Below are 26836 nucleotides of genomic sequence, written 5' to 3'. Positions count from 1 at the left end.
GTAGATTTGAAGCCCATGATATAGCTGTACCACCTAGAGTAAAAACAAACCCAGTAGTACTCTTTCTACTATCAATATCACCAGCAAAATCAACATCTACATAACCCTGCAATTTCAAACTTGCACCTGTGAAGCAAAGACATGTATCTAATGAACCCTTCAGATATCTTAAAATCCACTTGACTGCCTCCCAATGCTGCTTTCCAGGCCTACTCATGAATCTGCTCACAACTCCCACTGCATGTGCAATGTCTGGCCTTGTACACACCATAGCATACATCAAGCTGCCAATAGCTGAGGCATAGGGCACCTTGCTCATATGGTCCCTTTCTTCTTCTGTCTTTGGTGACTGTTCTTTGCTTAGTTTGAAATGACTACCCAAGGGTGTGCTCACTGGTTTAGATTCATTCATGTTGAACTTGCTGAGAACTTTCTTCACATACTCTGACTGTGAAAGCTTCAATGTACCATTAGCCTTGTCTCTAATGATTCTTATACCAAGGATTTGCTTTGCAGCTCCCAAATCCTTCATTGCAAACTGTTTGGACAATTGCTTTTTCAGATTATTGATCTTCTCAATGTCAGACCCCACAATAAGCATATCATCCACATACAACAGTAATATGATGTAAGAGTTGTCAAAGGACTTAACATAGCAACAATGATCAGCTTCACATCTCTTGAACCCAATTCTATGCATAAAATTGTCAAACTTCTTGTACCACTGTCTAGGAGCTTGTTTAAGGCCATACAAGCTCTTTCTTAGTTTGCAGACTAGATTCTCTTGTCCCTGAACAATGAACCCTTCTGGTTGAATCATGTAAAGGTCTTCCTCCAAGTCACCATGAAGGAATGCTGTCTTCACATCTAACTGCTCAAGATGTAAGTTTTCTGCAGCCACCATTTCAAGTACAAGTCTAATTGTTGACATCTTCACAACTGGAGAAAATATTTCTGTGTAGTCAATGCCCTCCTTCTGCTGGAACCCTTTAACAACTAATCTGGCCTTGTAACGTTTGCTATCATCATGCTCATTTTTTATTCTGTATACCCACTTGTTGTGCAAAGCCTTCTTTCCTACTGGCAATTCAGTTAGTTCCCATGTCTGATTCCCCAATAGGGAATCCATCTCATCCTTCATGGCTAACTCCCACTTGCTTGAATTCTCATCTTGCAAGGCTTCATCATAACACTCTGGCTCACCACCATCAGTCAATAGGAGATAATTTAAAACAGGTGAATAACGTTGTGGAGGTCTAATGTTCTTGGAAGATCTGCGAACTTCAGCTACAGGTGTACTCAAATCTACCTGTGAATTTACATTCTCCTTATCTTTTTCACCCTCTTTTTGGACAGTACTTTCAGTCAATTCATCTAAGTTGACAAACTCAGATTTCTTTTGATCTATCTCTGTAACATCTGACGTTACAGTTGACCTATCCTTGTACATAACCTGTTCATTAAATATCACATTTCTACTTCTGATGATTTTCCTGTTTTGTTCATCCCAAAACCTATAGCCAAATTTCTCATCACCATAGCCAATGAAAAAACATATTTTTGACTTTGCATCAAGTTTACTACGAGCATCAGAATCAATATGAACATAAGAAACACAACCAAAAACTTTTAAATGTGAAAACTTCACCTCTTTACTGCTCCAAACCTCCTCAGGAAGTCTGAACTCCATAGGAACTAATGGTCCTCGGTTTATCAGGTAAGCTGCAGTGCTAACAGCATCAGCCCAAAAAGTTTTTGGTAGTCCAGCATGCAACCTCATACTTCTAGCACGCTCATTGAGAGTTCTATTCATGCGCTCAGCCACACCATTCTGCTGTGGTGTCCCAGGAATGGTCTTCTCTATCCTAATTCCCTGTGCAACACAATACTCACTGAATCCTCCATCTATGTACTCTCCTCCATTATCTGACCTCAAACATTTTACTTTCAAACCTGTTTCTGTCTCAACCATGACCTTCCACTTTTTAAAAGTTGCAAATACATCAGATTTATTTTTCAGAAAATAAACCCATACCTTTCTACTTGAGTCATCAATAAAGGTGATGTAGTACCTTGAACCTCCTAGGGATGCAACCGGAGAAGGCCCCCACAAATCAGTGTGTACTAGTTCCAATTTTTCAGCCTTCGGTGTCCTGCCAGTTTTCAAGAAGCTCACCTTTTTTTGCTTTCCTAAGATGCAACTTTCACACATGTCAAAATCAATGGACTTCAATTCTGGTAGTTTTTCTTTTGACAGCAACATCTTCATCTCTTTCTCACTCATGTGACCAAGTCTGCGGTGCCATAAACTTGTATCAGTACTTGCATCAGCAACTGCAATTGTGTCTCTTGGACATGAGGTCATATACAGAGTGTCAGTCTTCTTTCCACGAGCCAATACCCTAGCTCCCTTTGTAACCTTCCAAGTACCACCAACAAATAGTATTGCATGTCCTTCATCATCAAGTTGTCCAATAGAAATCAGATTCCTCCTCAGGTCAGGAATATGTCGAACCTTCTCCAGTAACCAAACAGACCCATTGGGCAACGATATCCGGACATCTCCCAGACCCACAACATCCAAGGCTGAACCATCAGCCAAATATACCTTACCAAAATCACCTGCAACATAATTCTGTATGATTTCTCGGTGTGAAGTGGTATGAAACGAAGCTCCTGAATCCAAAACTCAATCATCAAGTGGACTGTCTACTGCAAGAAGTAATGCATCCTGTACCTCTTCTGTTACAGCATTAGCAGAATCATCTTCATTCTTCTTCTTAGGGCTTTTGCATTGCCTTTTAAAGTGACCTGTTTTCCCACAATTCCAGCATTGTACTTGTTGGCCTGATCTAGATTTGCTTCTGTTCCGATTAGAATTTCTAGAATTTGATCTACCCTGATTTGAATTTCTATTATTACCTCTGCCTCTTGTCTCAAGGTTTAGGGCAGAACCAGATCCTGAGGTTTCACCTGCATCTCTTCGGCGAATCTCCTCAGCCAGAATTAAATCTCGTATATCATTGTACTTGAGTTTTTCCTTTCCCGTAGAATTGCTTACTGCCATCCTCATTGTCTCCCAACTGTTTGGCAAAGAAGCCAAGACGATCAGAGCACGAATCTCATCATCAAAATCAATTTCTACAGACGACAATTGATTTGTGATTGTATTAAATTCATTCAGATGTTGTGCTACTGATGCATTCTCTGCCATCTTCAAATTGAACAATTTCTTCATCAGATGCACCTTATTGTTTGCGGACGGCTTTTCATACATACCGAACAAAGCCTTCATCAGATCTGTTGTGGTCTTCTCCTTTACAACATTGTGTGCAACAGACCTAGACAGAGTTAACCTAATAACTCCTAGAACCTGTCTGTCAAGAAGCGCCCATTCCTCAGCCTTCATACTCTCAGGTTTTGTCCCCAAAAGAGGCAGATGCAATTTCCTCCCATAGAGATAATCTTCAATCTGCATCCTCCAATACGCAAAGTCTGTGCCATCAAACTTTTCTATTCCAGACGCCTTTCCTGCTTCCTCTGCCATTGCTCCCACTCAAACCTAACCCTAGGCTCTGATACCAGTTGTAGGGAATTAAACCTAATTCCCAACCCGTGAGAAACAAAAATTAGAGAAAACTCACGCCAAAAAAAAAAAAACAATCACACACACAAGACAGTATTTACGTGGTTCGGCAATTTGCCTACGTCCACGGAGTTGCAGGGATATCACTATTATCAGGGAAGAATACAGAGTACAACCTGGCGGCTACAATATTCTCTATATATATATAGCACGACAACCCTACCATACTAAAAAACCCTAATTACAAAAAGGGTGGTTCCACAATGGGTTAAACGGGCCCAACAGGCCTCAATAAATCTCCCATTAAAAAGCCATGCAATATTATTCGGGTCGGGTCGTCAAATCGGATCAAACAAAACTAGGCTCCACAAAGCCCAACAAAAGGATGTCTGGACAGGTGGTCCAGGCACACCCCTCCGAAGCTTAAGTCAGACAAAGATAGTTCTAACTATTTGTGAGAAAGAATGAGTGTATATGTGTGCGTACCTTGTTCGTGCTTTTTGAGGGGTTTATATAGAGTTGATGACATCATCACCGTAGTGCTGGCTATGCACTCTAATATTTCTTGTAATGATGATTGCTGGACACTCATGTCAAATGAGGGCGGCTGATTGGTGCCATATGCTGACGTGCCAAAATCTCGAACTATGCAGCTAACTGTCCATTCATCCTACCAATGTCTATGATTATATGTAACAATTGATTGATATTGACTTTTGAGTGTAAATGGAGTCTCGTCTACCGCTCAGATGTCAGGTGTCTAGGTGGGCGCTCAGACGTCAGGCGTGGTTGATCATGCTTGCCAGAAGTCTTGAGGACTTGATTGGATAGATTTTTCAGTCTGAGATTCCAGCGAGCCCAGATTGTGGATTTCATCTAGCCTTGTGGAAGAAAGGAAAACTCTCACTCCTGGTGCCAGACGGAACTTGTCTTGGTCTAGACGAAGTGAACCCAGACGGGTTACATGTTTGTCCTGATTGGCCAAGGGGTCTTGAGTTTGAGAAGGACACATGAAGGGGAACCCCCCACAATGCCCTCTTAATTTGTCTACCTCTATTCGGACGTGCAACCAACGAGTTGAGGTGGAACGGATTATCCGTCTCTTTAAGTCTCTTGGGCATGCTTTAAAACACATGTCACTTGGAGAGGCAATGATGCGTCACATCCACCAAGGTTGGCCGTCAAACGGCGCACCTCATCAGGAAGCGTTTCCAAGCGGCTTGTCTCTTCAGATTCCTAGGTTTTTGGGCCCCTATAAATATAGGGGCTCCACACCTTTTGGGTTACTTTTTGGTTTTTTCTCGCTTCGGAGTTTTTCCTTCCCTTTTTGCGCCTTCGTCGTCGCTGTGTGTGCATCCGGTCATCCTTTACCTTCTCGCTGCCTTTCTCAAGCTTGTTTCTAGTGGATTTCTTCTCGCTAAGGAGCGCTCACTTCTAACCCCGGTAAGTTTCCCGCTGCTCACCATTATTTTTGTTTGAAGTTCTCTTTTGAATCACGCCGACGGTTATTAGGTTTAGATAGAAAATGAACGCACTGACATCTAGATTCTAGGGTTTTTTGTGTTTTTGCTTTGGAAAGGATGGTTGTACCGATGGTTAGATTTAGGGCTTTTCAGGTTCCTTTTTATTCTCCCACGTTGTCAGTGCATTCAACCGTCGGTTCAAGTGTTTCGTCCTACTATCATTACGTTGGCACGATGGGGGCGATCCTTCCTTTGTCTATCGATTTAAGAGACTTGCCCTACAAGTTTCGTTTGGACGATCCGTTTAGACTCAAACTTTTGGTTCGTCTAGGTTTCTTGTTGTATTGCCGAGGCACCGTTGAATAGCGGTTGGGTCGGGTGATCGATTTTGATAATTGTGTTGTCCCATTTCTATTTTATTAATACTAAAAAAAATTAACTAAAAATAAGAGTAAACTAGTGTGAAAACGAAATAGAAGAAGTTCACAATAGTCATATCTGGGAATTGCTTGGCTTTAAGCTTTACTTTCTTTCTCACAACTCAGCAAGATCTCCCTCAACTTCTTTTCCTCAAACGTATATCACCTAGCTTCCTCTAAATTTTTTGCTCACTCTCTTAAAATCCATATCCTCCTTCCTCTACTCACAGCTCCCTTATCAAACTACACAACCCATAGCTTTTCTTACATCATTTTCTCTCCTCCGTCCCACCAAATTGCTCCAACTTTCACCCAGTTCTTGCTTCTCCTCCAAGCCTCCCCCAACAGTCTCTTATTGCTTACCCTTTTCTCTACTCTCCCCGTTCAAAAATGTCTCCATCTTAACCACCACCATGTCAAGGTAGTAGTGTCATTTTCTCACGTGTCTCTTGCAACCCACTCACTTTTATAGGTGTCCCCCACCCCTTCTGTACAGAAGGTTTCACTATCCTGTAAAAAAAACCAAACTCTCATGAGGCGAGAAAGCGGGTAAAAGGAAAAGAAAAAAAAAATGAAATAAAATATAATAAATAATAGTAATAAATAAATAAACAAGTGTTTATTGTTCAAAAAAGGGGTCTACAATAATATTTTTTTAAAATATTTATAATATAAATTTGTAAATTATTTTGGTTATGCTAGTTTAGCATAATAATAATAATAATAATAATAATAATAATAATAATAATAATAATAATGCGGCATTAAAATAAGTCTTTTTAGCATAACTAATTTTTTTTTTAAAAAAAATATTCTAAGGATTGTTATGGATATATTTTAAAATATATATATATATATATATATATATATTTTTCAAAAAATAATTTGGATATAAATTTATATTATGTTTATATTAAAAATTTACTCTTAAAATAAAAATAAATAATAAAAGATCAGTCATCAACAAAATGGTTTTTTTTTTTTTCAAAATGACTTTTATTTGTAAAATAATTTTTAAAATATTTGGCTTTTCTTGTGTTAATAAAATAAGTTTGAGAAAAGTATAAAAATGTTTGAAATATGTCATTTTTTTATTTTTTATTTTTAAAAAAAAAAAACCAATTGAGTTTGGAGACTATGTTATCCCATCCCTTAATATTATATAAATAATATATAAAGAAATAATTTGATTTAATTTATTTTTATTTTCTTACACATATAGATATAATAATAATAATAAATTATACTATTTTTAATATAATTAATTAAAATTTTAAAAAGTAAAAAAAGCTAAAATAAGATGGTAGAGTGGGCATGGATAATTCCCTTGTTTTATTTGTTATTATTATTAGTTTGGATGAAAATGGAAAAAATTGTAAATAATCCCTATTTCTAATTTACAGTAAGATTTCAATAAACACGGGAGCTTCATTTTAAGCATGAAATCATTGTAAAACATAGTTATAAGATATTAGTCATAACAAAATATTTGAGCATTATATAAATTTATTTAAACATTAAATCACATGTATAAATGTTTGAGTATATTTACACCATATATTTCATGCTACATACGAATTTAGATTAATCCATCCTAATACTTGTTTTAATCAAAATAATTTCATTTGCTTGGAATCACAATGAAGAAGAGGAAGGATTAAATTCCTCATCTCCATCCCAAGCCTAAATATTAAGTGAAGTTTCAAGGAAATAGTACCATCATATCAACTTTTGTTGTTATTGGAAACGTGGTAGTGGAGGCATGGCTCCATTATTTTTTTCTATTTGATAAAATCACTCAAATTCATTATTATTTTAATAAAATAACTATTTTTTTTTCTATTTTTGAAGCAAATAATATATATTTACAAAAAATAATTTATCATCATAGAAATTATTTAAATTTTGGATTATATGATAAAATAAATTGGTGAAATAAAATATTATCTTCAAAAATAAATATTGAAAACTATTTGTTTCATAACATGATTAATTACTATCAAATTCATATATATGAAAATTGTTTTGAAAACAAGTTAGTTTTAGAATAAATTGTTTTGAAAAATAGATAAAATATAGCTCATTAATCATGATCCTTAATTAAATAATTAAGCAACAAATAAAATGATAGAATAAAATATTGACAAAAAGAACACAAATTCTTGAACAAATTTAGTTTATGCATATGATAACTAATATAGGTTAAAATGAATTTTTGAAAATTTTATTTTTGTACAAATTTATTTACCTTGATTAATAGATAAGAAAAAAGTAAGATTTTTTTTTTTTACTTAATTGCAATACAAAAATTATCTTAAAATAAATTACTTTTATAAAATATTATATCAAAGAAAAAAAATTTAAAAAAAATATTTCATATAGAAGATAATATGTGAGAAAAATTTAAAATATTAATATTGTAGGAAAATTGAAATTTTATTCATGCCAAGGGATCATGGAAGATAGAACTAATTTTTACTCTCAAAAGAAATAAAACCATTCATAAAATTAATAAAACATCTCCAAAATCTCAAAGAGCGCTCCCAAAATTAGTCTTGTTACTACATAAGTGTGTAATTTCACTTCAAATGGGAAATTAAAATATTATCACTTTCTATTGCTTCACGAGATAAAGAGAAAGAAAGAGTACTTTCATATCACAAGTGTTCCTAACTCAAATCTAAGAAAAAAAATTAGGAAATGAATGATAGTTATTTATTTATTTATTTGAAAACATTGTAAGTGTTACTAACTTGAATATAGGAGAAAAACTATAAAATAATTGAAGATGAAAAATAATTTAAATTTAGATATTATGAGTGAATATCTAATTGAGAAATCAATCTCATTCTCAAATTTATGCATCAAATAATGAATTCAAGTTTGATAATTATTGAAAATTTATAAATATCATGTTGAAAAGTCAAAACGCACCATGATAATGATGATCATTTTATGAAATTATGATTTTTTTTTTTTTTTTTGCTATCTCAAGACATTTAAAAATTAATCTTTCATTCTTGAAATTAAGTGTTTGAATGACCTTTCTAATCAAATAACCCTTTGTTAAATATATTTTATTTTTTAAACTTTTGACCTATTTTGCATTTTATTATCTTACATTCAAAACTCAACTCTTTACTTCTAGATATATTAAAATACCATATTTTTGCCTTCCAAACTTATTAAAAAGTTAATGAGCAATTTACTAAATAAAGGAATAAAGTTTAAATGTAAAGAAAAATATGTATTGTCAAGTTTAAAGCTATTATATTTCACATTCGACGGTCATTTCTTCTGAAAACACTGCTTAATGCCCTCAACCTTTCGCCAATGGAAGAACGAGAAGACTCACCTGCAACAGCCCTAACTCTAAACACCCACCTCTGTGCAAATTGAATCTATCAAAGCACACATGCCCAGGTTGCTTTGTGCGCTCCTGTAGTCTTCCTTGTGTTAAAGCTCACAAGCAACAAACTGGGTGTACGGGTAAGAGGCAGCGGACCCAGTTCGTTCCCCTCTCTCAATTTGACGATAATCTCCTCTTATCTGGTAACTTTTTCTCCCAATTTTGTTCTTTGTTGTCAAATTTCAATACCCATTTGGCTATTCTGAAGATTTGTCATCAGTGGATTGTGGTCACCATTGAGGAAGTTTACTGCTTTTTTTTTTCTTGAAATTTCGATATGTTTCGCCATTTTGAAGATGTTCGGCAATGGTGTATTGTAATTAGCTTGGGGAATTTTGCTCTTTGGTCTTCATATTACAGTGTTTTCTTTTGCTGGTTTGTCCATTCCTTCGCAGTCATGGCTGCTTTGAAGATCTTTCTGTGTAGGTATTATGTGATTTGTAATTGGCTTGAGGAAGTTGAGTGTTTTGTCTTCAAATTTCAAAGTTTCGATACAAATTTAAGGTTTCAAAGTTTTTTCATGGGTTGATCGTTAATTTATGTGAAGAAGGTTGCCACTTTTTCTTCAGATTTTGGTACTCATTTTCTGATTTTGAGTTTTTAATTATGGGTAAATTATAATATTGTTAAGGAAGTTTGTTGTGTTGTCTTCAGATTTCACTTACCCTTTTTGCAGTTTGATTTTCTTTTTTGGTAGATTATAATTTGCTCGAGGAAGTGAAGAGGGTTGCAGAATCTGCGCAGAGAACAAGAGTTAATTTGTGCGGGCATTCTCATTTTAAGATTCCATCCCATCCTCGAGGCCTTAGTAATGCTTCACAGAGTCACAGGACGAAACTCCTATTTCTCCCCAGTGGAATGTCGAAGAGGGAGAAAAATAAATCTGAATACAACCAAAGGTAATCATGTATTCATGAGATAACTAGTTGTCTTTAGTTATAAGGAAGATTACTACATGTCTACTTATGGGTTGTTTGTTAGTTGAATTTGATATGATTTATGTTTGACATGCAGTTTCTATTTTCTAGCTTTGTTTTCATATCACTGTTATTTAAAAAATTAGTAGTCAAACTAGTTTTTGAACTCAATGAATCGTCTTTGGCCTTTATTTTGTATTTTTTTTTTATAAGTAAATTAAGAATTGTTTTTCAGTTCCTAGCATTACCATTTTCATATCTTTTTTGCTAGAGATAAATGCATTACTTGAACGATTGAATGGCGGTCTCTTTCAATAGACATTGTTTTACTCAACCATGGATGAGCTCTCTTATCTTTTCTTATCTTCAGGAGAGCTTTTATAATAGTCTTCCTACTCTATCAAATTTTATTGTTTCATTGATTCATTTAATGTTATGACAGAATAAATGAAAACTCAACCCTCTCATCTGTAATTGAGAACCATCTAAAGCCTGGGCCATGGAATCATAAGCTCAAACCGATCTGTTGAGAGCAGCTGGACTGTCTCAAATTTTTCATTCGTAAATATCCAAAGGTATTTCCTTTTGTTTGCTGATTCATAGTTGCTGACTTGTTGACAGTCAACCCTCTCATCTGTAATTGAGAACCATCTAAAGCCTGGGCCAAAAGCTCAAGCCGATCTGTTGAAAGCAGTTGGACTGTCTCAAATTTTTCATTTGTAAATATCCGAAGGTATTTCCTTTTCTTTGCTGATTCATAGTTGTTGACTTGTTGACTATGCTGAACCCAGCTTTATTGTTGGATTGCATTGAGCTAGTGTTGAGGCCATGAGCCAAAATGCCAGCTAAGGTATAGCACATCATCCATGCACCATTTGTTAGTTGGATTTTTTTACTGTGGTTTATTGTCCGTCCTCTTTGGAGATGGTCCATTTATGCTAGGCACTGCTGCTGAAATCTTTGAAATTGAGAGGCTAGGATTTGCTCAACTTGCAACATGCAGTGCATTGCCAACCAAAAAATTATTCTTGTCTCTTTGGTTCTCTGGTTCAAATAATGGTTTATGGTGGGTAAAATAATTGGTCCCCCAACTGGTCTGTAAACAAAATACCTGAATTTACATTTTTTTCCCCTGGATTTGGGAAATGAGCATCCTGGGTTGGGACTGAATTGGGTTATTGGTGGATGCTCTATTTGGGTTTCTGTTGGCCTTCAATTCTATTGCACCTGTGTTACCTATGAAAATAATTTTCTACTATTCCCACCCGAACTCCAGCCATTACCTGATGTCTGCTCAAATATTTTCCACCTGTAGCATTTCCTTGTATATAACTTTCCTTGCTTTATATTATTAAAAACGGAAAAAAAAAAAACACTATCAAAACATTTTTCCCCTCGTGAACAAGAAAAAAAATTCTATCTGAAAAAAAATCTAATCCTTCCATGTCACTATAGGGTCCCAGGTCACCTTTCTATGAGTTGGATATAAGAGCTCCAATAAGACATCAATTAGCCAGTTTAGTTATTCTGGAGTACCCTCTGATTCATGTTTTCCTCCCTTCACATAGCTATGATTTCAATGTCATTAAAGATGCCAATCTCTGTCGTCATCAACCAGAGCTTAAGAAGTCTGTTGCCATTGATCACCCAAGTCCAGAAGGCATTTCATTCAGGGAAGAGGAAATAGAAGAACATGGTGGTTCTTCAGATCCTCAGATTCTAAGATCTCATGAAGCATGTGAAATCGACAGAAGCTAATAAGCCACAGTCCATCCCCCCAGAAGAAGGAACCAGGCGAGAACATGGATTTTGATTTTGATCAAGTCTTGCTTGATGCATACTTTGATATAATTGCTCAAATTAATCCTGCTGATTTTCTTGATTGGGAAGGTTACTTTTCCAAGGAAGTAAAATCTAAAGAAAGAATAGATTGTTCAGATCTTGGTAGAGTTTTTCCAGTGGAGGAATTAGAGGAAGGGGAGATTCCTGGGTGCTGAACAATTGAATGCTCATTGATCTGTTCAAGACGAATAAGAACTCAAAATTGAAGAATCATCTCCCTATTATTATTTCTAAACATTATGAAGCGCAAAGTCCTCAATTCTCCATGCATGACACATTCCCATTTAGATAGAGCCTAAGGAGGCTGTGAATTGAGTGATTGTGGGCACTACACCTCTATTGCTTTGTGATCAATGGCAATTTTTATGGTTGAAACTGCAGTCTCTGTTGATGGGGTTTCTCAAGTTCTGAAACCGCCTGGCTTCTTGATCATCATCGGATTTCTTCAGAGGGCCCACACATTGATGTCTTGGAGCAGCAGTTACTGTAAGTTATTTATGGTCTTGTCATTTTGTTTCTCTCCAGTGTCAAACTTTCTCTTCTTCCAGAATGTTGTTACTTCAAACAATTACTATGATTCATTTATACATTAATTAGCTATAGTACCTTTTATCTCTTTTTTGACCTGTTGATTTTAGTTTGAACTGGTCCTCATCGCGTGGAATCCACCAAACAATCTTATAGGTTTTAACCCAAAAGTCATAGGCAGTATCTTGACTTCAAAGAATTGAATTTTCTCATGATCTACTTAAATTCTAGCAGTTTTTCAGTGATCTGACAAGAAGTTGGATTATTTTGTCTAAAATTGAGTTCATCTCTACTACACCAAATCCAATGCGATCTAGGGAATGATTTCAACTTTGCAATAGAGATAAACTCGTCACCTCTATTATTACTCATGTTTTAAATCTTAATTAACCATTCTACTTCATCTACCTTGTCTTCATTTTGATTAAGGAAATTACCCTATAAATACTCCAGATATCTCTCTTACATGATGGTGGTTTAGGATTATTCGTATTGGCTTCATAATGGTAAAGACAACTACAACAATTAGGATCTATTTTCGTCCTCTATGCACAAGCAATGACTTGCCAGAAATGAATACTCTTTCCAACTAATGACAAAAAATGCCAAACTCCAATTTCTTGAATGTTAATTTGAATCATAGAAAAACATCCTGAGAGAAAGAAGCTTAGCAAAAGGTACTTTGGAAGAATATGGTGCATAACTTTGATACTTTAAACTTAAGAGTGTGCTCTATTTTGAACTATGTGGATCGCTTTCGGCAGTTGTTTGGGTGGTGGTTGAATAACTTTTGAGGTTTGAGGTTCTGAGCTTTCCCGACAGTGTTCTACCTATAAGTTACATCTTAATCATTAGGAAAGCAGAGCAAACTTAATAACAACAGAGATAAATCCCAAGTAATAACCAGTCCATCATCCATAACAATAAGAATCATGAATCTAGGTTTTCTTTGTGTTCACAAGTGTATTGGAATTCATTTCAATCCAATCTACTTTCATAAGGTCCAAACATATTGATTACCTGTAGTATAAACATATCATCATTGGATTGTGCTTATATGATGTCCAAATGTTCTGTATATGTAAGGGTTCTTCTTTTCTCAGAGTAATGCGACATAAATTTTAACAAAATCTGATCAAGTAATTAGCTTCTTTGCATGTGAAAGTGCTTGTTGGGCATCATATGCCTAGCTATAAGATGCAGGACAAGAAGCCTTGAACACTTTAGAATACTCTGTTGGCTTGGAGGTCTCAGGAGTACTGTAGGCGCCAGAGCAGCAGTACTCAGGCTTGTTGAATGGCATGCATGCACTGTTACAAGCTACAACAGTACCATTCCTTAGAACTTGCAGGTCCTTGGGGCATCTCTGATTCAAGTCTGAAACACATGTGACCGCCTTGCACTCACCAGACCCGCTGGAAGGGAATATAGACTCTAGCATGTTGTATCTATCAACTAGGCTAACATCATAAAAATCTACAGGGCTATCAAGGGTAAACTCTGCAAGTGTTGCTGGTGGTACACAACTTCCCTATCCTGAGTTGTCAAATGAACAGCTACAGCGGCCCCAAAAACGGCCTGACCACCCTTGTGTGGCATTGATATCTACTGATTGACCTGGTCTTAATTCAAGCCTGCCATCCATTAGTTGAGGTTTTCCAGATCCAGGTGTGATCCCCTGCCATAGAGTTTTCCTGCATCTATTTTGTAATGTGAAAATCACTCAATAAACACCTGAGAAGAATCAAGAACATAATGCAACATTACTACTTAGATTTAGATGTGTAGATCAACCAAGTGTCACAGGAAATGGGAAGTTAATTAGTGTATTTGCTAGTACCAAAGACATAGAAAACCTAGAGAAGGTGAATATATGATGATGCCATTGGAAAGTACTGAATGTAGGTTGTGGAAATTTGGTGTCTCAAATAAAAAAAGGACTAGAGATTTGTATAGAGAGGATCAGCAAGACACCACCCTTAAAGTGGGGTGAGCTAGTTTTCTAAATTAAGGCGTGGGGGTGAATCTCTGTTATGATATGTGTTCTGTTTTTCAAAGTGGCTAGCCATGTCTTGTTATTTAGAACAGCAAAAGAAGCCTAGGATTTTCCCTTTAGAAATAGATGTTTATAGAAGTGATCTGTTGCCATCTGGCATGCCTTTGGTTGTTGGATATTTGAGGGTTGTCTTGGCTTGAATCCAATATTTTTAACCATGCACTTGGCAGAAAATCAGATGACCTTTTTAAATTTAGAATTGTAACCTTCTCTAATGCCGGTTGTTTCAAAGAATATGCAGAAGTCAAGGTACTTGGGGTACAATGTTTTTAGAATGTTTAGGCTTTGACGATAAGCCCATCTTGATGAAATCTTTCTGGTTTGTACAAAGATTGGATCCCCAACTCCATTGAGGACAAAACCTTATGTGGCATGCTTTTTTCTTTAGACCAATAGGGAAATAAATGTTAACAAAAAATTTAGGTGTAATGGAGTCACCAATTTTATTGGAAGAACTTATTTCAAATTGGTTTGGGTTCTACTCTTTTGTAAGCATTGCTTGTTCTACTTAACTGTAATCTCAGCCTCAGGTTTAGAGCTTATTTCAAATTTTTTTAAACAAAAGGTTGTTTCTAATACTAGGCAAGGAACATTAAAGGTTTCCAAAGTTGTTTTAAATTATTGTCTTTTCCCTGGAACCTTGTGGGAAATGGTGAATCAATAGACTTCTGGAATGACTATCTGTTTCCAACTAGGTGATATGGTCATGGCAGAGGCTCTGGACTCCTTTAGTCAGCCTTGGCTGATCAGCCAAAAACATACGATAAGAAACTATGTCTTGTTATATTATAATTCATTCTTAGACATGGAATAACTATTAAGATATAGCTGGAGAGCATTGAAGCACCTAGGACATAGATAATAATAGCATCCATTATAGAATCAAATGCCTGAACTTATATCCCTCAAAAGGGTTAAAGTTAACTTCGGGATGACAGATGAATGAGTGAACCATGCTCAAGGACATGCCTAGCTAGATTGCATATCAACTTAGCCCCATGTCCATCTGCACCAGCCTTCCAGCCTTCCAATCAAAGCATTGAACAGCATCAACCATATTATGCATCAAACTGGATACCACCACCATCCCTGGGCAGCCTCTGCTTACACCGCCAAACAAGACAAAATTGATGTTTTTTTCCTTAGTTTGTTCAAAATCCTCTTGTTCTTTCGAGCAAACCAAGAACCCTTCTATTGGAACTCATTAGGATCATCCCATTTCTCAAGGTCTTTCATGCCAGATGTCACAGGTCATGGAAGGTACAGTCCGAGTGTTTCTTTCACAACTGCTTACAAGTAGGGGATGTTTGGGATATCTGATTCTGGTGGCAAGTTTGTTAAGATTACCATTCATTTAGGAAGTCAAATCAATTTTATTACATGCTGATATGTAATTTATGTATTTTAGGAAGGTTCATATATTCTTTTCTGTTTTTATTTTTATTTTTTTGACATTTTTTAGTGATCTTCAGGACAGATTTTAGGGAACCAGTTCCCATTTTCCATCTACCTTAACTGTACATATCTTTGTAGAGACTCATCTTTCAAATCAATATACAAAATTCATTTTCACCATAGATTTGTCAACAAGTCTAGTTCCTCCAACTACTAAGTTTATTTCTTCTCTGACCTTGAATGCATCAGGATAGTTAATGAATTTGGCTATTGCTCCATTGCATGCTTCCTGCTGAGGTATCAGTGCTTGCATTACATAGATCCTGGCACAATGATAGTATATATGAGAGATGAAGCAGATCAAGCTAGTGTAACTCAGTAGTGTCTAACTTGGAAAATCTGGGGAACAATGAGGGTCTATTTTCGTTCCTCTTTGCTCAAGAAATACTTCCCAGAGCTGAATATGCTCTGTTTAAAAATGCCAGACTCCAATTTCTTGAATGTTGTTTTAAGTGAAGTCATACGAAACCGTACTGAGAGAAAGAAGCTTAGAAAAAGGTTATTTGGAAGAATATAGTGCAAACTTCAATACTTCAATACTTCAACTTAATCCTTAGGAAGCAGAGCAAAATTAGTAACAAAAGATAAGAAGTCTGCATGTATGAACGGTGGTGTCCCAAACTTCGTAGGTGCTAGGTTCCACTGTGATGATGGTACAAATCCCTTGTACTTCGCAAGTGTTGAAACATTTCAAAATTTTAAAATAAAATATAATAATAATCTAACACTAAATTGATAAAAAATAAATTAATATAAACATGTGTTATAGATTTGTTATTTAATTAAATTTAAAAAAAAATTCAAAATAATAATTCGATATTAAATTAATGAAATATAAATTAAAATAATAGTTGTAACTTGAAAAAATAAAATAAATACTAAATGAATATTAGTAAAAAAAATAGTTGAATATGCTTTTTACCTCCTCATCCTTTCCACGTGTTTTAAGCTTTGTCCCCTCCTATTTAAAAACTAACATTTTGCACTTCAAATTGTTAAAGACAACATTTTGTCCAATTACAAAAGCCTTCATAAAATTATAAAAAGGATTATATTTTTTCATACTTTGGTTTGAACCCTAATTTGAAATTGAGTATGTCTTCAAAATATAATAATTATCAATTTTGATTTTTGATTTTAAAAAGTTGTTTGCACGATTATTTGTGATTTTTTACACATGTTACTATGTATGATAACTTTGAATTTGTATAGTAGGTATTTTTCTTTATATTTCAATTTTGTTTTTTAACTTAATGAATGAATTGTTGATTGACTTTTTAATAAATTTGGGAGTGAAATGTTGCTTTTTAATAAATTTGGACGGTAATGTATTGAGTATTAAATGAAAAATAAATTAAAATAATAGTTACAATTTAGAAAAAAATAAAAATAAAATAAAAACTATTTGAATATTAAATTGATTTTAAGGAAGATTTTATTTATTATTTATTTTAATTTTTAGAGCAATATTTGAAAATATGACAATTTAATAAATATTTACAAGTTTACATACTTTGAAAGAATCTAATTGAAAGTTATGTTGAGAACTTTTTATCATAAATTTGGAAGTGGTTTTAAAATTGAGATATTTTAATAAATATTTTACAAGGAAACTGTGTTTCTATAAATAGAAAAAAAATCCCAGTTAATCCACAGTGGGGACGTCAACAATGGCGGCTGGCGACAAGAAAAATATGAACCCTACGAAATCCCATTCTTGATCCAACGGTGGAAACAATTGAAGGCGTTACCATACGCCATTCATGGGGGATTTTTTAACTTTTACGGCTATTTTAAAAAATAATTCCTAAAAAAATGGTACTTTTCAAAATAATTCTTAAAATATGGTACTTTGAAAAATAATTTCAAATCTACGGCACTTTTTGCAAAGGTATTTCTTGAAGAGACACCTTTTATATTTTTTATATCAACTATAAATGTTAAAAAAAAATTGAATTTATACTAAAGGTGTCTCTTCGAAAGACACTTTTCCATTTTTTTTTTATTAGTCATACACGTTAAAAAAAAAATTGAATTTATACTAAAGAAATATCATTTCCATAATACCATAAAATCAAATTAATACTAAAGGTGTTTCTAGAAGAAACATCATTGATAATTTTCATATCAGTCACACAGTGAAAAAAATTGAATTTACATTGAAAGAGTTTATATAATTTCACAAAAATTGAATTTATACTAAATGTGTCTTTTAAAGAAACACTTTCCACAATTTTTATATTAGTCACCTATCAAAAAAATTAAATTTATACTAAAAGTGTTTCTTGAAGAAAAACCTTTTAATATAAATTTAATTTTATGAAATTGTGGAATGTGTCTTTTAAAAATACACTTTTAGTATAAATTCAATTATTTCAATGGATCATTGATACAATTTAATTTTGTGAAATTATAGAAAATGTATCTTAAAAAGACATCTTTAGTATAAATTCAATTTTTTTATTATGAAATTGATACGAAAACTGTGAAAAATGTCTATTTAAAAGACACTTTTAATATAAATTTGATTTTGTAGAATTATAAAAGGTGTCTCTTGAAGAAACACTTTTAATGTAAATTCAAATTTTTTAACATGTATTATTGATATAAAAATTGTGAAAGGTGTCTATTGAAAAGACACCTTCAATGCAAATTCAATTTTATGAAATTATGGAAGGTGTCTCTTCAAGAGACACTTTTAGTATAAATTCAAATTTTTTTTTTTTAACATTTATGATTAATATGAAAAATATAGAAGGTGTCTCTTCAAGAAACACCTTTTGAAAGTAGCAAAAAGTGCCGTAGATTTGGAATTATTTTTCAAAGTACCATATTTTAAGAATTATTTTGCAAAGTACCATTTTTTTAAGAATTATTTTTTAAAATGACCGTGAAAGTTAAAAAAAAGCCCCCATTCATGGCACGGTGGGAAGTGGGAAACTTACCCCACAAATCCTATGAGAGATGTGGTATTATATAAGAAGTTAGCTGTTTCTTCCTTCTTTCCCGTCAATTTCAAAAAAAGATTTTCCAGGGAATCATTTATTTCATTTTAAACTTTAAAGTTTATTAATTGGACTATTCGCCTTTTGGGTTTAGTCCCAAATATAATTTTACATTCCAATTTATTAAGTTTTATACTGAATAAATTGAAAATTATGACAGTTAAATAAAAGAAAAATTTTGAAAAATAAATAGTTTTTAGACTTTATATATTTATTTATTTATTTATTTATTTTTAAACAGAAAAATTTAATATTTAACATTTTGTTTTTTATTTTGTCCTTCAATGTCTTATGAATAAAAAGAAAATGCTAAGTGATATATTATTATAAAGCTATATTTGGTACCTGAAAATGGGACATAAGATTGAATATTTTATTTCAATTCTTATTTATTTATGAATATGAATGAATTTAGTGATTTTAATTTTTGGGTTTGGTAAGATTACTTAGAATGATTATTTATTTCTACGCCAATGGTAACAATCAAAATCAGAATGAAAAAGAATAAAATAAATAATAATACTCTTAACACATTATTTAAAGTAATTTTTTTTTAAAAAAAATATCTTTTGAGAGTATTTTTGTTAAATAATAGAATTAAAAAAATAATATTTACTCAATAAATAAAAATTTATTATAAAAAAAATTATATAAATATAATGGAAATAAAGTGGTAAAATTTATTATTATTATTATGTAGTTTTACAGTTTTACTTCACCTATTAGCATATGATAGAAGTTATCTACGTTGCATGATTTTAACTAAAATGACCAAAATGTTTAGAGTTATAATAGTTGAGAAATTTTTAGTAAATTTACAAGTTAGTAGTAAATATCAATAAATAATATAGGAGGAACTATTTTTTAATGTGGCTGCACTAGTACAACATGATATCTTATTATTCGTTTCCACCTTTAAAACATAATAATAAAATTTAATAAAAAAATTCTATTTATCAAAAACGTTTTAAATTGTAAAATCTTTTCTTGGATATATTTATACTCTTTTTTTTTTTATAAATTTTATTATGAATATATCTTTATTTTCAATTTGTAAAATTAAATGACAAGATAACATATGTTAAAAATAAACATGATATCATATTTGTGTTTCATTATTGAGAAGGTTTTGAGTATTTTCTTGTTTTGTTATTGAATTTCATTAATAACTTCTTGATTAAACACTCAAAGTAATTTCATTTTCTTGGCATCGCAGTGAGCAAGTGTAAGGATTAAGTTCCTCCATTGCATTTCAAGTTTATGCATTATTCCTTACAATGTTGGGCGTCCTCTTCCAAGTGAAATTTCAAGGCAACAGTACTTCTCAATTTTAGAAGAATAATGCAATTTTCATATGATTGTTAGGTTCAAACTTCAAATGGATATATTATTTGTTATTATGATAACATAAGTCAATTTTATTTTTATTTTTCTCAAATAATTATCAAGTAAATGTATTATTTCCAAAATTTATCACGTACTAAGTTTCATCTATTGTGTTTCACTTATTTTTCTTTTTATTGTTTAATTATATTTCACCCATTTTCAATTTTCAATTTTTGTAAGAGACAAACATTATACTAACACAAACAATTTTTTTAAAAAAAATTGCACAACTTATGACCTAGGGAAAGTGAGTAGGCATTGGAGCAATTCCGAAGGTCCACTAGGCCAACCTAAGAATGATCCGGGCCAACATGGTCCGTTTATATGCCTACTTTTTTATTATAGACTCACTTAACTGCATCTCCCAGGGAGTGAAACACAAACTAGCCCAAATAAATTTCCCGACTCAAAGCACTTCCTACAATTCTACCAAAAAAGACCTAATTTCTCATTACATAATTTACATTCTCATTGAAAAAATGAGAATAAAAACATAATCAAGTTATAGCACAAAAGATTTTTTTTTTTTTTTTAATTCTATCTAAACCTTAAAAAATTGAAAATAAGTAAAACAAAAAGATGAGTTATAAACCAAGCACACCAAAAGTAAATCCAAAAGTGGGATATACCGTTGGTGGGAAAGTTGATTCTTCTACATGACATCAGCCAAGAGGGATTATGAGACATGTACCAACTTTTTAAAAGACAAAAATCTTAAGAAACATGACCTACTAAGAAAATTTTAAAATAAGTAATTTTTAAAAATATTATGAACAACAATTAAAAATATGAAAAATATTTTTAAAAACTTTTGTAATACATGAAAATAAATAAAAGATAAGATGAGAAAATTATTTTCATATTTGAGCTGTCAAATAATTTTATTCCTAAAAATAATTGAAAAGCATTTTTAAAATCTGCTATAAAAAAAACTATTAGAGATGTTTTTCAAAATATTATTAGACAAGCCTAGTATTGTCCTTAGTATTTTTTACTTATATAAAGAATTAATTTTTAGTGGTTGGAAATTATTATAAGTTTAAAATGTGTGTATATTTTCTTTTTACTTAATTTAAAAGAATTTATCCCACATCAATGGGGACAAAATATTTTTTCCATTTAATATTTTATCTCATGGTGTGATGTGTTTTTACTTTTCTTAAGCATTACAAAATTGTAGTGGGCCTAAATCTCATTTCCCTTTACCTTAAAGAATCAAGTGGGCCATTGTTAGTAACTTCATCCACCATGGTTATATTATTGATATCTTGATGGGAGAAGCTATTTTTAATGTTGTTTTGATAGTAAAACATTGTATTTTATTATTTTGTAAATTTTATCATCACTCATATATTTATTTTTTTATTTAAAATTAAAATTCTTAGAAAATACGAAAAGAAAGTATATCACAACTTATACAAATTAAGTGTCTTTATTTTCTATTCTAAAATGAAAAAACAAAATTAAAGTTATGAAGAAAAAAGTGCATTCCAACTTACATTAATTAAGGGATGATATACTACGCAAAAAAAAAAAAATAGGAAAAATAATTAAAGGTTAAATAAATCACTTAATAAGTAGTATGGGTTGATGGTTTCATTATTAGACTATAATAAGGATTTTCTTTTTCTTTTTCTTTTTAAATGCATTTCATGGTGGTGTAAAATTTTTTTGTATAAGGGTTTTTAAATTGTAATATATATATAGATGCATAGTTGTGTTTTGTCCTAAATTCCGACTTCCAAGTTCCCCAACATTATATAAAAATCCCTAAAATCACCTATTTCTTAAGTTTCCTAACATTATATAAGAAGCCCTAAATTCACCTATTAGGAAAATGCTATTGGTGCACTACCATCACCATAACCTCAACCTCATGCAAAGGTATCGAGTGGTTACTAATAGTAAAAAATATATAATAAAAATAAAATGTATTCATTATTATTATTATTATTATTATTATTATTATTATTATTTTGTATTTTTACCATCCATTATTCATATCTTAGCATATGGTAGAAAAGATGATAAAAGATTAGTGTATAATTTTAAGTAAAATGATCAAAATATTTAAAGAAAAAATCAATAATTGATGAAGAATTTTTGGTAAATTTATAAATTTGTAATAAATATTAATAAATGATAAACCAAGTAGTTTTTAAAGTGGTTGTATTATGATTTTCCACTTTTTGAGTTAGTTTTCTTTTTTGATATATAGTTTTTTTTTTTTTTTTTTGGTGTTTGATATTGTGCTATCCGCAGTTTTAAAAGAAATGAAAATTATTTATCCCACATCGTTTCAAAATTAAAAATATTATATATATTTATTAAAACTTTGATACCCTTAAAAAAAAGCAAATAAGCATTAAGCTAGACGCACAAAAATTCAACATCCATCCAAGCATGGCTCCTTCGTAAATTCAACAGCCCTGTAAAGGGATTCAAGCATGGCTCCTTCGTAAATTCAACAGCTCTGTAAAGGGATTCACACTCAACAGCTCTGTAAAGGGAAGACGTATTCACAAAAAAATTCAAGAAAATTCAACTCAACAATTCAAGAAAAAATTCAACTCAACAGCTCTGTAAAGGGAAGACGTATTCACAAAAAAATTCAAGAAAATTCAACTCAACAATTCAAGAAAATTCAACAGGCAGACATTCCCACAAAAAAACAAACATACTCCCCACAAAAAAACAAACATACTCGCAAAAATTCTGCTGATTCACATTCCCACAAAAAAACAAACATACTCGCAAAAATTCTGCTGTGCGCGGGCTTATGGCTCCTTCGCTTATAAATTCACTTCCCCTGCATCCTTCCATCAGGCTTCAAACCAACAACGCTTCTTCCCCTCCCCATCCCTCCATCCACCAACTCCAAATTGGCTTCTTCTGAATTCCCCTCCCCTCCATTCAGGCTTCAAAACATTCCCCTCTTCCCAACCGCACACTGCATTCCCCTCCCTCCCATCCCTTCAGGCTTCAAAGTAAGAGCAACAGCATCTACAATATCTGCCATGGCCACACACAACCACGGTATGCTGCCTTTTCTCATGTCCTGTTATTTTATGGTTGCCTAATCATGCCTTACACATGATTCCTACTTTCTTCCCCATCATTTTCTTGTATCAAAAGCCCCAACGGCTTTTGCCTCATGCCCCTTTTCCATTTTGTTACTCTATTCATCTCCATTCTGTTTTCGATATTCTTTTACCTTACTCAACCCATTTGTTTAATTCAATATACTCATTTTAAATCATTTCCTTCAACTTTTATGTTTTAGTAATTTTCACCACAAGTATTCATCAATTAAATTTAACCTATGCGTGTGCCTTCATTTAATATATACTCATTTGAAAATATATCTTAACCCATTAAAATTCTCTCATGTATGGGTTTCAATAAAAATAATACCACCGTTGGCATCACTCTTTTCCCTCAACGCTCTTTTACTTGTGAGCACTTAATATTTCAAACTCTAGTTTTAGGTTAAATTTTCATCTCAATTATTTGCTTTTCAAATATACTTGTTGGATATTACATGTTTTATCCACTAAAACACAAAGTGTTGTTCTTCATATTTATGATGTACTTTTAATATTTTAAAATTATAATTGATTTAGATGATACTATATAATATTCTCTAAAATTAGATAAAAGGATTGATTTGATTATATTTATCTCATTTTTTTAATTAGTACTACTAGTATCTTATTTTCACAAATCTAATTGAATTTTCTACTTATTTATTTATTGTTTTTATGATAGAACTTCATCAGCTTTCATCTTTTTCCTTACGATTTTGGGTTCAGTTGCCCTTGCGAAATACCAATATGAGAATGTTTCCCCGTTTGCACAACACAATATAGCTATGCGAATCTCCTTTATTTTAATGAAATATTATATACGAACAATTAAAAATATGATGAATTCTCTAAAAAAATTTGTATTATATATATATATGAGTAAATACATAAGTTGAAAATTTTATTTTCATATTTGAGTTCTCAAATAATTTTGTTTATAAAAATAATTGAAACTATTATAAAAAGGCTATTTGAGAACTATAATGTTGAATGGTTGTTATATTTTTCTTCTTAATTTTTTTTTCATATATAAAATTCCCATGTAGTTTACATCATTTAAAAGAATTTATCGTAAATCAACCGGAAATGAAATATTTATGGACTTATATTTTATCTCATCAAAATATGTGTTTTTTTTATCTCTTAAGCATTACAAAATTGTAAAGCTTTCGGTAATTCTAAATAGAACTTTAATTCTTAATAATATTAAATATTATGTTATTTGTTTTTTAAATAATTTATTTTTATTGAACATTAAAAAGTAAAAAAAACTAACATATTACTTTTTTTATTTAGAAAAAGTCAAATATTTTGATTTTTTTAATTCAGAAAAAAGCTTATAACAAGTTATAAAAAAAAGGTAAAAAAACAAACAATGCAAATTCTAAAAACATATTACTTTCAATAAAAAGTTAAAAAAAACAAACATTCTCTACGTCTCGTTCTTCTTCATCCTTTTAGGAAGTAGGAACAAGTGAGACTAGTGTTAATAACTCCATCCACCGACATATGCTTTTAGTACATGGAACCCGGTTCAATTAAAAATTATGGTGGTTAAATAAAAGAAAAAATTTGAAAAATAAATAGTTTTTAGACTTTATTTATTTATCATTAAACACTAAAATTTAATATTTAATTTTTAGTTTATCAACCACCACTTTTAGCATATTCTAACATTTTGGTTTTATTTTGTACTCCAATTGTCTTGTGAATAAAAAGAAAATGTTAGGTGATACAATATTATAAAAGCCATATTTGATATATGAAAATGAGGCATAAAATTGAACATTTTATTCTAATTCTTATTTATCTATGAATATGAATAAATTTAGTGATTTTAATTTTTGTGTTTGAATACACTTACAAGTTAAGATTGCTTAGATTAGAATGATTATTTATTTTTATAACAATGTTTGGTAACAATCAAAAGAGAATGAAAAAAAGAAATAAATAGATAACAATACTCTCACACATAATTTTAAATTTTTTAAAAAAAATATATATATCTTTTGAGAGTTTTTTGTTAAATAATAAAATTAAAAAAAAATCATATCTTATTATTGTTTTCCAACTTTAAAACTTAATAATAAACTTTAATAACAAATTTATATTTATCAAAAACGTTTTAAATTATGAAATCTTTTCTTGGATAGATTTTTATTTTTTATAAATTTTATTATGAATGTATCTTTATTTTCAAGTAGTAAAATTAAATGACACAATTAAAGACGTAAAAAATGAAAGAGAAGTATATCTCAACTTACATCGATTAAGAGGTGATACATTGAGCAAATGAAGAATTAAAAAATGATTAATGATAAAAATAAATAATGTATAAATTAGTATTATGTGTTAATGGTTTACATTGTTAGTGTGGTAGAGATTTTTATTTTTTTTATAAATACATTTCATGGTGGTGTAGAAATTTCTTTGTATAAAAGTTTTTAAATTTTAGTATGGATGTTTTTTTTCTTTTTCGAATGAGCTTTTTCTATATGTGTATATATATATATATATATATTTTTTTTTTTTCTTTTTTCGAATGAGCTTTTTCTTTTTTTTTTGTCAGTGATATTCTATTATCTCAATGATTCAAAAGAAATAAAAATTATTTATCCCACGTCCCTTCAAAACTAAAAATATTATATATATTTGGCAACCATGGTTCCATGTAGTTGTGTGACTGACTGTTCCATGTAGGATTTATTTGTGATGTTTGACAACCATGGTTCCATGTAGGATTTATTTGCGATATTTGACATCCATGGTTCATGCAGGATACATGGAATTATTTGCGATGTTTGACAACCATGGTTCCATGTAGGATTTATCTGCGATGTTTGACAACCATGGTTCCATGTAGTCGACTATAGTTGTGTGACTGACTGCCACGTAACCTCAGGTGAGAGTAATTAGATTGACTAGATTGGCGAGAGAAGCAGAACTGGACCAAGGCAGAGACACGCCCGCAGGCCACGGAGGCAGAGAAATAGGTTCGACTGAATAACAGATTGGCGAGAGAAGCAGAACTGAAGCAGAACTCTGTTTCATGGCGGGAGAAGCAAGGTATGCCTTACCTTATCTTCTTGTATTTGGCATTGTCACCTCTACTTCCAGCTTTATATATCAGACAAGTTGTCTGTGTTCCCTTTAGATACCTTAGTATCCATTTCAAAGCCTCCCAATGGGTCTTCCCCGGGTTTCCCATGAACCTACTAACCAAACTCACAGCATAGGCCAAATCGCCATAAACTTCTCCTCTTATCAGTACTTGGAGACTCAGATGATGTTAGCTTAAAATGATGCACCATGGGTGTAGAAACTGGTTTAGCATCTTTCATCCCAAATCTGTCAATCACTTTCTTAATATAAGACCTCTAAGAAAGATAAAGTTCACCTTTCTGTCTATCTCTAGTTATCTCCATCCAGTAAAATCTTTTGAGCAGGACCTAAGTCCTTCATCTCAAATTCAGCTTGCAATAGCAACTTCATGATTTCAATTTCAGAAATATTCCCACTAGCTATTAGCATATCATCTACGTTAAGTAACAAATATGCTAAAATCTGATCATTCTTAAATTTGATATAAACACAACTATCAAACTTACTCCTAGTGAAACCAATATGCAGCATATACTCATCAACACGCTTGTACCACTGTCTAGGACTTTGTTTAAGTCCACA

At 31.9% G+C, this 26836-nt stretch overlaps 1 protein-coding gene and 1 pseudogene across 8 annotated transcripts; one reads left to right on the top strand and one right to left on the bottom strand.

Annotated features, from left to right (window-relative positions):
- The first annotated feature begins 8743 nt into the window (after window positions 1-8743).
- Window positions 8744-12248, top strand: LOC132252638 (uncharacterized). 8 transcript variants are annotated; one of them, XR_009467828.1, is made up of 4 exons: window positions 8745-9020; window positions 9554-9776; window positions 10237-10644; window positions 11413-12248. XR_009467828.1 is itself a non-coding variant. In XM_059743090.1 (3 exons), the coding sequence occupies exons 1-3, from the start codon at window positions 9155-9157 to the stop codon at window positions 10082-10084; spliced, it is 366 nt and encodes a 121-aa protein (XP_059599073.1). In that variant the 5' UTR covers window positions 8744-9154; the 3' UTR covers window positions 10085-10227. The 8 variants fall into 8 exon arrangements, 2 of the variants coding, with proteins under 2 accessions (XP_059599073.1, XP_059599072.1); XR_009467827.1 differs by having other exon boundaries at window positions 11363-12248; XR_009467826.1 differs by having other exon boundaries at window positions 8746-9020; window positions 9575-9776; window positions 10237-10527; window positions 11363-12248.
- Window positions 12249-13285: 1037 nt separating this feature from the next.
- LOC132255182 (pathogenesis-related thaumatin-like protein 3.5) lies at window positions 13286-15307 on the bottom strand (annotated as a pseudogene).
- Between the last annotated feature and the right edge of the window lie 11529 nt (window positions 15308-26836).

This window comes from Vitis vinifera, chromosome 15 (assembly GCF_030704535.1).
Source record: "Vitis vinifera cultivar Pinot Noir 40024 chromosome 15, ASM3070453v1".
Taxonomy (NCBI): Eukaryota; Viridiplantae; Streptophyta; class Magnoliopsida; order Vitales; family Vitaceae; genus Vitis; species Vitis vinifera.
Note: the sequence above shows the minus strand (reverse complement) of the source record. Positions and strands in the feature narration are given on the sequence as shown.